This window comes from Hydra vulgaris, chromosome 02 (assembly GCF_038396675.1).
Source record: "Hydra vulgaris chromosome 02, alternate assembly HydraT2T_AEP".
Lineage (NCBI taxonomy): Eukaryota > Metazoa > Cnidaria > Hydrozoa > Anthoathecata > Hydridae > Hydra > Hydra vulgaris.
The window spans coordinates 43,719,020-43,732,025 of NC_088921.1; the positions used below are offsets into that span (position 1 = coordinate 43,719,020).

The 13,006-nt window shown below is 26.0% G+C and overlaps 1 protein-coding gene across 2 annotated transcripts in view; it reads right to left on the minus strand.

Moving 5' to 3' along the window:
- The window catches only part of LOC101236801 (uncharacterized), a 41,061-nt gene extending 30,487 nt beyond the window's left edge, over positions 1-10,574 (minus strand). For both annotated transcript variants that reach the window (XM_065791015.1, XM_065791014.1), the window contains exons 1-5: positions 9,968-10,574; positions 9,620-9,778; positions 9,309-9,459; positions 5,433-5,617; positions 3,364-4,577 (exon numbers count right to left, since the gene is read on the minus strand). In XM_065791015.1, the coding sequence (XP_065647087.1) occupies positions 3,364-4,577; positions 5,433-5,617; positions 9,309-9,459; positions 9,620-9,778; positions 9,968-10,034 (1,776 nt within the window). In that variant the 5' untranslated portion in view covers positions 10,035-10,574. The remainder of the gene's footprint in view (positions 1-3,363; positions 4,578-5,432; positions 5,618-9,308; positions 9,460-9,619; positions 9,779-9,967) is intronic.
- Positions 10,575-13,006: the final 2,432 nt, after the last annotated feature.

Here is a 13,006-nt window from a genome sequence, read left to right on the forward strand (position 1 = left end):
GTAGCAGCATGAATTTTTCCAACCCCCCCCCTCCCTCAATAATTATTTTACAAATAAACGATCTTATAAAGATAAATTTTTAATTAAATATATCAAGTGCTACTTAAAAGAAACAATTTTAATATTTCCAATTTGTTTTGCCTTTCCAATCCATGTTTTTGAATTACATAATCAAACACTCTATGATTGTATCATACCACTGTATTATATGTACACAATCCTGTATTATAGGACTGTCGCTACAAAACATAAATTGGGTGGCCAATAAAGCTTTCTATATGCTCTAAGACAAAGCCCTGTAGAGGTTACAGGGCTTTGTCTTAGAGCATATATATTGAGACTTTTTCTGTTAAAATTATACCAAGCATAATTAAATGAACTTGGACACAATTTAAAAAAAATATATCTATGTTTTTTTGCGTGTAGCACTTTATGTTAAATATTATATAAAAGTTATTTTTAGATGTTTATGATATATTGTAATTTTTTTTTGTTGTTTTTTAGAGAACATTATTATAATTAAAAAGTTGAGTAACATTTTTTGTATGTTTAAAGATTCGTTTTTGCCTAAGAAAAGTTTATTTTAAAAGGAAAATAATTAATTGTCAATTGTTGTTGTCTTAAACACAAAGAACACAGTATAAGGTACACAGTGAAATAACTCATTTTGAAGTTGATATATTGTTTAAACACCATTAGAGTAAAACTTACACTTTGACGCGATAAAGATGATCGCAATTTCTTGAAGAGTCACAATAAAATTACTCGGTTTTAATATTTGATGCGTTTGCAAAAATCGAAGAAAATAGAGTTATGAGAAAATCTTTAATCCATAAGAGTGAAGAAGCATAAATATAAAGTTTAAAAAAGTGAAACTAAGTGTTAAGTAGATACAAACTATTTGATTTTTTCGTATTATAGCATAACTAAACTAAATTTAGAGAATTTATCAGCAACCATTATTTAGAAAATCACCGGCTGCGATTTACCAATTAAACAAAATCATCGTCTATCGTCATTGCAACGCTTAGATGCGATGAGAAAAACAGCACGAAAACTAGTTAACTGAGCTTGCTAACGGAAGAATTTTAACTAAAGTTATGGCTTTAAAATGGTTTTGAAACAAAAAGAATTTGTCACCAGTAACAATGGTTATCAAAACAATTGTCCTAATCTGTGGTGTTCCTCAGTGTTCTTGGACCCCTACTTTTCTTATTCTATATGAATGATCTGAATAAGGTCATTTATATAGATCAAAGAACATATATCTAACTTGTTTAAATGTAATAAGCTAAGCTTTAAATATTATTAAAATCAAATGGACTCTTTTCCTTTGCAAAGAAAAACAATTTTTAGTTTGTTAACTTGTACAACTTTTTATTGACGAAACTGAAATAAAAGAGATTCCGTTTCAAATGCTCAGGCGTTTATCTCAATGTAAACATTTTTTGGAATCAACACACTGATTATCTACAAATATTTCAACAAATATTGGGGCTCTATATAAGGCTTTAAAGTATCTTAATAAAAATTTATTAATCCAACTTTTTTGCTTTTTTTATCTATATTTACATAAATTATGCAAACACTGCTTTGGGGAGTGCTGTAAAAAGTAAGTAAAATTCTTCTTTTTCGTCGCCAGAAACATACGATTCTCATAATTAACTATGTTGATCGTTTTATACATGAAAAATCTTTTTTTATTAAAATGAAATTGTTAAATTTATTTGAAATCAATGTATTTGAAGTTTTATGTTTTGAATGTTTATGGAGAATTAATTATCTACCTACTTTATTAAGAATCTATTATCTACCTACTTTAAAAAAATACTTTTAAACTGCAACTTAAAAACATACACGATATAAGAAACATATATTTTTTAAATGAGTATATTTTTATTTATTTTTCAAAACACAATTAAACCAGAATTGCTAATTAAAACAACTCGCTACTTTGCAATATTATTATCTGATATATGAGGTAGAGGATGAACTAAGATCAATATATAAAAACAAAAATATTTCTTTTAAGTCCCTAAAAACTGAAAAATGACTAATTTTTAGGGGGTAAAGTTCAAAAAATACTTAGCAATCGATAAATATTCATTAATTATCAAGATTCTAGTTCATTCTCTACATAAAAAGGTATTGGACAAATGGGAAAAATTTGAAGGTCTGAGCATTTTTTAATGTTGAGATATCGTGTTTTTAGTTTTTAAATTTAAAATCTTTATATTTAGATATGGGTGCGGTAGTGGTAGAGCGCTCACTTCATAAGCGTGAGGTTCCAAGTTCGATTCCCACCACGTCCCTGTAGTACCGCGCTCAACTTGTTTCTCCGCGCAGCGGCCTTGTTCGTCAAGGTTCGTGTTTCGGAGTTATAGAGTTGAGAGAGGGTTATTACCACTATTAAGTAGCCTCCTCATCTGTAGTAGCCTTCTCGGCCTTGAGGAGGTGAATAACAACTTCCATAAAAAAGGTGAATAATGACTTCCATAAAAAAGTTTTTCTGAATAAAATTTTTCGAAAAAGAACAATAAAATTTATGCGCCATAAACATAAGCAATCAAAAAAAATAGCATAGTTCATTCATGGTTTATTAATGGTTCAAAATATTTTTTTAAGTTTTATTTCGTCAGTATGCAAATATTTTGCAATGTTATATTTAAGGTCTAATAAATATATATAATTGCAAATCTGACTAGGGTAAGTAGAAGACAAAATGTCTTATCATCAAGCCCCTTAGAAGAGTTCAATTTGTTGAATGTTTTTTATAGAAAGAATATACCTCTTTCAAAATAAACCGGTTTAAAAGTTCACTTTGTGGAGAATAATGTAAAGAAACTTGCTTCAATTAATTAATTGATCTCGCTTCAAATGATCAACTGATCATGCTTCAAATGATCAACTGATCTGCAATCGAACTTCTTGTTTCAACTAATACACGACGAAAGTTTGACGCTCAATTTTAAAACTTGATTCAACCAAGTTTATAGATTGCTAAACAATAAACTTGATTAACCACACTATATAGTAACTATAAACATAAATATATAAAATATATAAAAATGTTATATATTTGTGTTTATAATTACATTTGCTTTCTAAAGAATTTTTGTAAACAATCTTTGTTAACACGTAGATTGTTGTTACCGCGTAGATTTTATCTACATTAAGTCTTATTGGTGGGCTGTTGGATCCTTTCTCAACCCTTCAATTGCAATATACAAAAGTAAAAAGCAATAGAAATAAAAAGCACTAATAATTGAGGGGTGTGGAAATTAATAAAAAAAACTTCTACGCAGTTTCGTTTACGATGCATTATCAATACATTTAAATTAAAAAGTATAAAAAAGAAAATACCTTTTTTAGGTTTTTATTTTCGCTTTTTATTTCAACTATTTCGTTGTGCATAGTTTCATCGTCATTTTCATCAGCATTGTTTGTTAGTCCATCACCATCATTTTCTTTTTCTGATTTTTCTGATGCTTGCTTTTTTATACTATTGTTTGAATTTTTCTTTTCCACAAATTCACCAGGTATAAATTGAACACGAACGGTTCCTGCTTTTTTAGGGTTTTCAATTTTACTTCCATTTACAATTTCAATAGTTTCTTCGTCCGGTATAAATTCTACTTTGATGATGTCTGGTTTTTTTTTCGAATTTAAGTTAGATGTTTCTCTTTTTATTGGCGTGTAATCAATTGTACCTTTATTTTTTATTTTTGCTTTTACATCGGAAGGAAAAAATTCCCTATGTTTTGTCAATAAAGAAAATTCCATTGGATCTTTTTTTAATAAATTTTTTTGGTCGACAAGTCGAGATTCTTTTGAACTCATGGAAGCTTTAATTACCAAATCGCTATGTTTGACTGCCATTAATTGAGAGTCGTCGTCGTTGTTGAAGTTTAATTTTGACACATTCCGAATGTTCTTCAAGTTCTGGGTTTTCTTTTTTTTAATGCTAGACAATTTATGACCGAAAGAAATTAATTTATTTTGGAGTGTTCCTAATACGTCGTCATTTTCAATCTTTCTTATTTCATTGTCGTTTTTAGGGCTTCTTATTACGCCGAAATTCTTAATAGATGTATTTGTTTTGATAATGTTTTTTAATTTCTGTGGTTCATTTTCTTTTGACTTTTTTGAAAGTGCAGGAATTTCGTTTGGCAATATCACAGTAAATTCATTATTGTTTTTATTAGTGGGAATTTTGTATAAAAAAGGTTTTTCCAAATTCTCCTTAGATTCATCTATTGCTTTTGAAATATTTTTATTAGTTTTTTGCAAGTTATCAGTGTCAAAAGAAACTTCTTCAACCTTAACATCAGGTTTTTTAAGTTTTTCTTTAGAAAACAATTTTGTTTGTGACTGGACATCGTTTTCCATAGTTTCATTATTTTCAAAGCCAATTTCTAAAGTAAGAGCATCTTCCTTTATTCCTCTTACTAAACCAGGTTCATTTTCTTCAGGTTGAGCTTCGAGGCTAATTTTTTTATTTGATTTGTGTGGTACAATTATTTTAGCATTCCCAAGTTCGACTATTGTGTCAAAATCTTGTCTTTGCTTGTTTGTATCTATACAGAAATGAGGCATAGAAAAAATTAAAAATATGTTATGGTGTGGCCTTTTTTCTAACATGGTACGACAAGTATATTTAAAAAAACTTTTTCTGATATAGTTTTTATATATTCCTTTATTCTTCAACATATAAAAAGATAATTTAGAAATTAAACAATTATAAAACTCATAATAAAGGTAAAACTCTCCAGTTCGTCTCCAGGTTGTCTCCAGTTCGTCTCCAGGTTGCTTGGAGTAAAAAGTAGTTAAATTAAACCTTTTTATTCTAGGAGTAACAAAATTTAAATATTTAGTTAGTTTCTAAGTTTCTAATTTTTTTAGCTTTCGTGGAATTAGGATTTATGTGCTAAAAAGATTTTTCTTGTAAAAGTTGTAATTTTTTAAATAATTTGAAACATTGTTTGAAAATGTTTAAGTGATTTGTACTATGTACTCCACCTATGAGGTATAACCCTTTTTAAATAAGACCTATAATCAATAGATTAATAACCAAATAGACCTATTATCAAATGGTTATATTTGTTTCTATCGTGCATTACTTTATCAACGACCATGTTTTTGACTTTAAAATACAGAAATCCAAAACTACCAACTATGACATGCATTTTACAATAATATCTTACGACATGCATCTTACGACAATACCTTACGACAAGTATCTTACGACAATATCTTACGACATGTAAACTCCTTAAAAAGAATGTTAGAACTTGGTGGGTCAACAAAACGTAATTCTGACAAAAAAATAGAGGATTGGAATGAATGGCGTTTTTTATTATTTGAAACTTTAAAACTTTTTTTTAATAGTTATTTAAAGTTAATAAATATTTTATTTAATGTTAAACTCTTACCGTCTTGGTTTGGATCTTTATTTCTTCTGAGCAAATTTGAAGTAATTGGAAAAACTTTTTGTCCGTCAGGCAGTTCAACTCCAACGCTTAAATGATGAACATCTTTGCTGTTTTTACCAATTGCTTCTAAATAGTATCTTTTGCCTTTTTCAAGGGCAACTATGCGTGACTTTTGATCGGGAAAGCTGTAATACAAATCTATAATTGTTTTAATGGACTATTAAATGGCTATTTTAAAGAGGGATATGGTCTTCTTCAAATTTTTTTTGGAAAAAAAAATAAAAAGACACGGTTGAAATATTGTTTTATTGTTTTAGCTTGCTTTATAGAGATTTTTGAGCGATATGTAGTTTTTATTACGTAGCTACATAGTTATATCTTTGTGATAGATATAACTATGTAGATAGAAAACTATATATTTTTATACTTATTATAAAGCTAGCTACAACATAACAAAAATCTGTAGCTAGTCGATTGCTACATATTTCAGATTTGTAGTTAGCGATATTATTACGACATACCCGTTGCTAGAGATCGTAGGTAAGTATCTAACTGCAATATAACGATAAATCTATAGCTAATCGATGGCTACATGCCGTAGCTTTGTAGTTTGCTAAAACATATTTAATAATTTATAGGTAGTAGATATCGTTAGTTAAAGAGATGTGGCGTGTATACACACCACAGCTCTTTCAAAAGAGCTGAAACAATCAAATTTCTTGGGATTTGATAAAAAGATTTTTTGGAAAACCCATATAAATATAACCAGTACAAAAATTATCAAAAAGTATCGGCATACTTTACATAGTCAAACTAATACTTACGCAAAAGAATCTAATTATTCTCTACTTTTCTTATATTCAAAGTTAGCTAACATAAGCTAATATAAACTAATATAAGCTAAATAAATAAGTCTAAATATTAAGAATTATATATAGTTAAAATAAATTTATTCATGCCGATCCTTTACTTAAAAAATTAAATGCATTAAATATTTATTAAATTAAAATCTACCAAAATTATTTTATTTATGCTCAAAGCTCAGATATAAGCTCGGTCTTGTCTCAGATATAAGCTCGGACTTGTCTCAACCTATTTTACCATAACTTTTTCCAAATTAGCGCCAACAAACTCGAGGAACAAGAAACTTCACATTGCCCATAAATAAAATTATTGAGATTTTCAATTGAATACTGTGACCCCTACTTATATATCAAAATAATATCTAAAAATATAGAACTTACTAAATTTTTAACAACTTACTAAATTTTTAAAAACTATTAAATTAAATAATTTTATTCCCACAAAGAAAAAACAAAAAATTCTTATAATTAACATAATTTATAAAACTAATTTTATCGATTTGTATTAAACGTAAAGAATAAATAATCACAAAAACAATAAGATAAAATAAAAAATAACAACTAACGACAAGTACAATATACTTTATAAACTACTATTGCATAGTAGACCCAAATATATATATATGTATATATTTATATTGATCCAGCAATGGTGAAACTTAAAGTAGAAGATATAAGTTAGATAAGTGTTTTTTATTAATTTATTATTGCTCTGTTCTTTAAGAACATTGATCATTCTATTTGTAAAATACACTAACATAATTTACATATATATATATATATATATATATATATATATATATATATATATATATATATATATATATATATATATATATATATATATATATATATATATTTATATATATATATATATATATATATATATATATACATATATACATATATATATGTATATATATATATATATATATATATATATATATATATATATATATATATATATATATTTAAACAACTTTAAAAAGTATTCTACACAATAGAGTGCTCAATGTTTTTAAAAGAACAGAGCAATTATATTAGTAGTAGAAAATCACTTAACAAAAATTTTTTCCATTTATCATTGTGTTTTATCAACAAAGATTCATCAGAAATGCATTTCTGATGAATCTTTGTTGATGAAACACAGTGTTAAATGGAAAAAATTTTTGTTAAGTGATTTTCTACTACTAATATATATATATATTTATATATATATATATATATATATATACATATATATATATATATATATATATATATATATATATATATATATATATATATATATATATATATATATATATATATATATATATATATTTGAAAATTAATCATAGTTGATTATCTATGTCTAGGCTACTTATTATATAACATCGCAATTAGAATTATAACTCAAATGTATACGCTTGTACGTATATGTATGTATGCATGTAAGTATGTATTTATGTATGTATGTATGTATGTATGTATGTATGTATGTATGTATGTATGTATGTATGTATGTATGTATGTATGTATGTATGTATGTATGTATGTATGTATGTATGTATGTATGTATGTATGTATGTATGTATGTATGTATGTATGTATGTATGTATGTATGTATGTATGTATGTATGTATGTATGTATGTATGTATGTATGTATGTATGTATGTATCTATGTATGTATGTATGCATGTATGTATGTATGTAGGCATGTATTTATGTATGTATGTATGTATGTATGTATGTATGTATGTATGTATGTATGTATGTATGTATGTATGTATGTATGTATGTATGTATGTATGTATGTATGTATGTATGTATGTATGTATGTATGTATGTATGTATGTATGTATGTATGTATGTATGTATGTATGTATGTATGTATGTATGTATGTATGTATGTATGTATGTATGTATGTATGTATGTATGTATGTATGTATGTATGTATGTATGTATGTATGTATGTATGTATGTATGTATGTATGTATGTATGTATGTATGTATGTATGTATGTATGTATGTATGTATGTATGTATGTATGTATGTATGTATGTATGTATGTATGTATGTATGTATGTATGTATGCATGTATGTACGAATGTATGAATGTATGTATTCATTTAATTGGTTTATATTTATTCTCTAAAATACCTTAGATACAGTTTAATACAAATATGTTTTCAAAAATGTAAAAGATTATAGATAGAGCTGATATCAGTAACTTGAAAATAAAAACAATCCTTTCTGTATAGTCGCAGGTAAATCAAAAAATAAAAAAACTTTAACTTCATGAAAAATTTAATATTTCGATTTATCTCTAAACAGAGGCGATTCTAAGAATAAAATTAAAAAGTAGCAACTGCCTCCAAAAAAAAGTTTGTTTTTTCCTTACTTAACTAGTAACTTACAAGCAGATTTGAAAATAAACGTATAAATACGAAAAAACAACAACAACAAATTAATTAGTTGAAATTAAAATAATGGAGTGTCACAAAAGCCTAATGCTAAATAAAATTTTTTAAATATTTAAAATATTTAAATAATAATTTTAAAAATATTTGAAATATTTTGTTTTTATCTTTTGCAAATGTTTGAATTATTATATTTTTGAAATATTTGAATTTGGATAAAAAAATTAAAATCGTTCATTCATCTTTAGTGAATGTTACTTGAAAGCAATTTTGAGTGAAACTTTTAGGTATTTGAACTTGTACACTATTTATATAAATATTTATTTATCACTATTTATAGAATCAGTAATTTTAAGAGCATAATAACTTAGCATAAAATGTTTTATTGAAATGAAATTGAAAAAAAGTTTTATAAAACAAGCTTTCAATAAAAAATTAGTTTTATTTTTTTGCTTCACATTTTTGCTAAATAATACAAAGCTATATTAATTAAACAAAAATTGTGTAGTTTATATATTTATTAAATAATACAAAGCTATATTAATTAAACAAAAATTGTGTAGTTTATATACTTATTAAATTTTGAAATAATTAACGACATCATGTTACCTGAAAAATTCGTTGTGGTGAGAAGACCTGTGTTGTTTAATGATTCTATTACTTTCTCCTTCCATGTCGTTAAAACCAAGAAACACCTCACAAGAACCACTGCAACTACTGTAAAACCTATAACCACCATTTGTTGGCGCGAGAAAGTAACCTTTGACGAAAATAACAAACAGTTAAGCCAAAATACGTAAAATGGTAAAAAAAAAAGCAATATAATCAACTCTACCTGTTTGTTTTTTGTTGGTGTTTTTTTTTATTTTGAAAAATCATGTTAATTAAAACTAAAAAAATAGAGATTATAATATTTTAACCTTTTATTCTTTGGCCAATGTCTTCTGAAGTTGAATCAATTGGTGCATCAAAATCTTGTAGGGGCGTTACGTTAGTTGGTTGATGAGGAAATCTTGAATCTGCGATTAAATTTTGAAGGGAGGTTCCATGGACATGTGACCATAACTCTCGGACCACACCTACATTGATAAACTACAACATATATTTGACACTAAAAATTCAAAGATCAACAGAATTTTATAATTTGTAAGAGGTTTTAAAACATTGCTAAATTTCTAAAACATTTCAATATCCGTTTGCACAAATGTTGTTGAAGTTTAGGTTTGGAATGTACTTATAACTTTTTTTTTTTTCATATAGTAACTCACCGATACCATCACGTTCGCTTTTTCCTTTAGACAACCATAACAAAGTTATAAATACTATTCGACTCATGCTTTCATAAAAACCTGTTTTTTGTCTTTGGCCATGTTATAAAAGGTATCCCAATTTGGTTTAGGTTTACATGCAATTTTTTATGTGGATTTATTAAAAATGTCGCATTCTCAGCGGCTCACTTTGGTATGCAAAATGAAATGAATTCAACCAAGTGTGAAATCAAACGCATATTTAAAAAAAAGTGACATCTCAAACCTTTTTTACAAATCTTGAAAAAAAAAAACATATTTTAATCATAATATGTTTTTGGAGTTGAATACTTTTTCTTTCCTTTGGTTTTCTTTCAACTTGGTTTTCAAATGTTTTTTTCTATAAACCACTAAACTTAGTATGGATTAAATCTTTGTTATCGATAACAAAATTAGAAGCAATAAGCTCTTGAGTTAAAAAAAATAAAATTTAGATATGTAAAAAATTAAGTTTGTACTAGCTGATGGAACAAATAATCTTTTTTTTGTTGTTGTTGTTGGTGTTTTCATTATTTTATTAGTATTTTTTTTAACTGTATGCGAAAAAATATGTCACGTGATTTTTTGTAATTTGTCTTATATTTAATTACGTTTTTTTAATTTTGTTTGTTTTTTATTTTGTTGATAAAAAAAAACGATAATATGTAATATGCGCTTTCAAATATTTTTTTTATTTTTTTATTTTTTTTTATTAAATATGAAGTTATAGTTTTAAAGACAGACTTTGTTTTCATAACCATGTACCAAGTTATAGTTTTCATGCTTACGCCAAAACATGGTTTATCTCCTAATATATTTCACTCTTATCAAAATTTCTTGTGAATATGCATATATTTATTTAACAAAACTTTTCAATTAATAATTTTTATTGTTCCAAGATCTTATTTAAAACTTTATTCATTTCAATGAATAAATTTTTAAATAAGATCTTGGAATGCCATTAAAAATTGCAAAACCTTTAATGACTTTTTTTTAAAATTTGTTCGAAACCAATTTTTTTCCTTCATTTTAAATTCTTTAGAAAAATTACTGATAATAAATACTTCTCAATATTAATTTATTTTTTTATTTAATAGTAATTTAGTTCTTTAATTGTTTTTTTAGTTATTCTTGCACCATAGACCTCTGTTGGTTCTTTTTCAGCCATTTTATACTAAAGTAATATGTAAAAACATATAAAATAATGAAAAAAATTATTTTCATACATTATTTTTAAAATATAATAAATCTTTACAGTAATCAATGCAAAAAAGCAAATCAAAATCAAAAACTTTTTTTTAATTTGATATGATATTGTACACAAAATAAATATGTGATAAATACTGAACTTTTAAAGTTTGATATTGAAGTTTCGTCTAAACTTATATTTATACGACTACAGTACTGTAGTAAATAATTAGTAAAAAAATGTATTATTCATACTTTCCACCTTTATTTACTCGCTTTATTTTTTTTTTAATGTTTTGTATTCGATACCCAATTACAGTGTTCGGTACATAGGTAGGAATCACAAACCTAATGATCCGTACCGTTAGGGACTGTATAGTTATGCGTACCGGTTAAGTACTTCGTACCCCCAACATCGGCGTATAAAGTTATACGTTTTAAGTTCAGTGAAGCAAGTTTCACTTCTGAGAATTTTATGCTAATTTTCAGAAGAAAAATGCAAATTATTACGCGGCTGCACAGTGGGCCAGAATTCACTTTTACTGGACAAAATTCATAACTAATTTAATAATAGGGCTATATTCACTAAATTTGGCACGAGTTCCAATATCAGATCACATTTCTTACAAAAGTGATAAATTTTTATTATTTAGTTACTATGGATAAGTATCCATAGTATCTAAATAATAAAAGTTTATATTTATATTGCTTAGTTTCCAGGTACTTTCCTTAGTAACAAAGGGGTAAATTGATTTTTGAATAAATTTATCGGATTTTCGACCCACCTGAATTATATAACAATTAAGTATTTAGGTAAATAATGGTTTAGCAATAATAAATAAAAAAAATTGTGGAAGAAAACATTATACAGATAAAGCAAGTAATTATTTAGCAGACAAAGCCAGTGCTTTGTCTGCTAAATAATTACTTGCTTTATCTGTATTTGAAATATTTAAAACGTCCTTGGCAGCAATAACAATAGATTCATCTCTTAGTTTTTTATTAGCAGCAAAAAATAGTCCATTGGATGAATGAGATTCAAGTATACCAGATGCACACCATTTTTTAGCTTTAGTATAACTATCATCAAATGTAACTGGCCACGTCAACTTGCAGTTGGTTCATTGTCTTTTACTGACAACCAAGTGTTCATTAAGCCAGTTTACAAACCTCTTTTCAAAATTTTTGACTGTATAGTTTGCAGATTTCCACTTTTTTTTATACAAGTTAACAAATCGTTGAGCAGCATGCCTAAAATCAACGTCTTTAAATTCAGCAATTTTGGCTGAATAAATTTCTTCAGTAATATTTTGTTTTGAAATACTAAGATTGTTCTTTTGGAGAAAGTTATGAATGTCAAAGTTTAATAAAACCATATCTAAATAATTTTTATAACAAATATTTTGTATTTAAAAGTTTAATATTATAATATGCCGCAATTACTAGTTAAGTTTAATTACTTTTAATTTTAATTACTACAAATGTTAGTAATTAAAAATTAAAAGTAATTAAACTACTGTTAGTGTTAGTAATTGAATTACAAATAACTACCGAAAATATGTTGTCGCAATGCTATGCAAAGTAAGGTATCCATAGCAACAAAAAAAATAACCTCATAAGATTTGTGAATCTTATTTTAATACATACCCCCAATATTGTGTACTTAGAGCAAAAATACTGTAAAAACAATGTTAATGTAACAATGGATTGTTGCTATGCAAAATAACTACCATAGCAACCAAGTTAAAACATGAATAAAATCTGAACGGGGATTGAAGGGGACAAGCAATCAATGGAGACTCGATTGAAGCACCATATAGTTCAAATAAATAT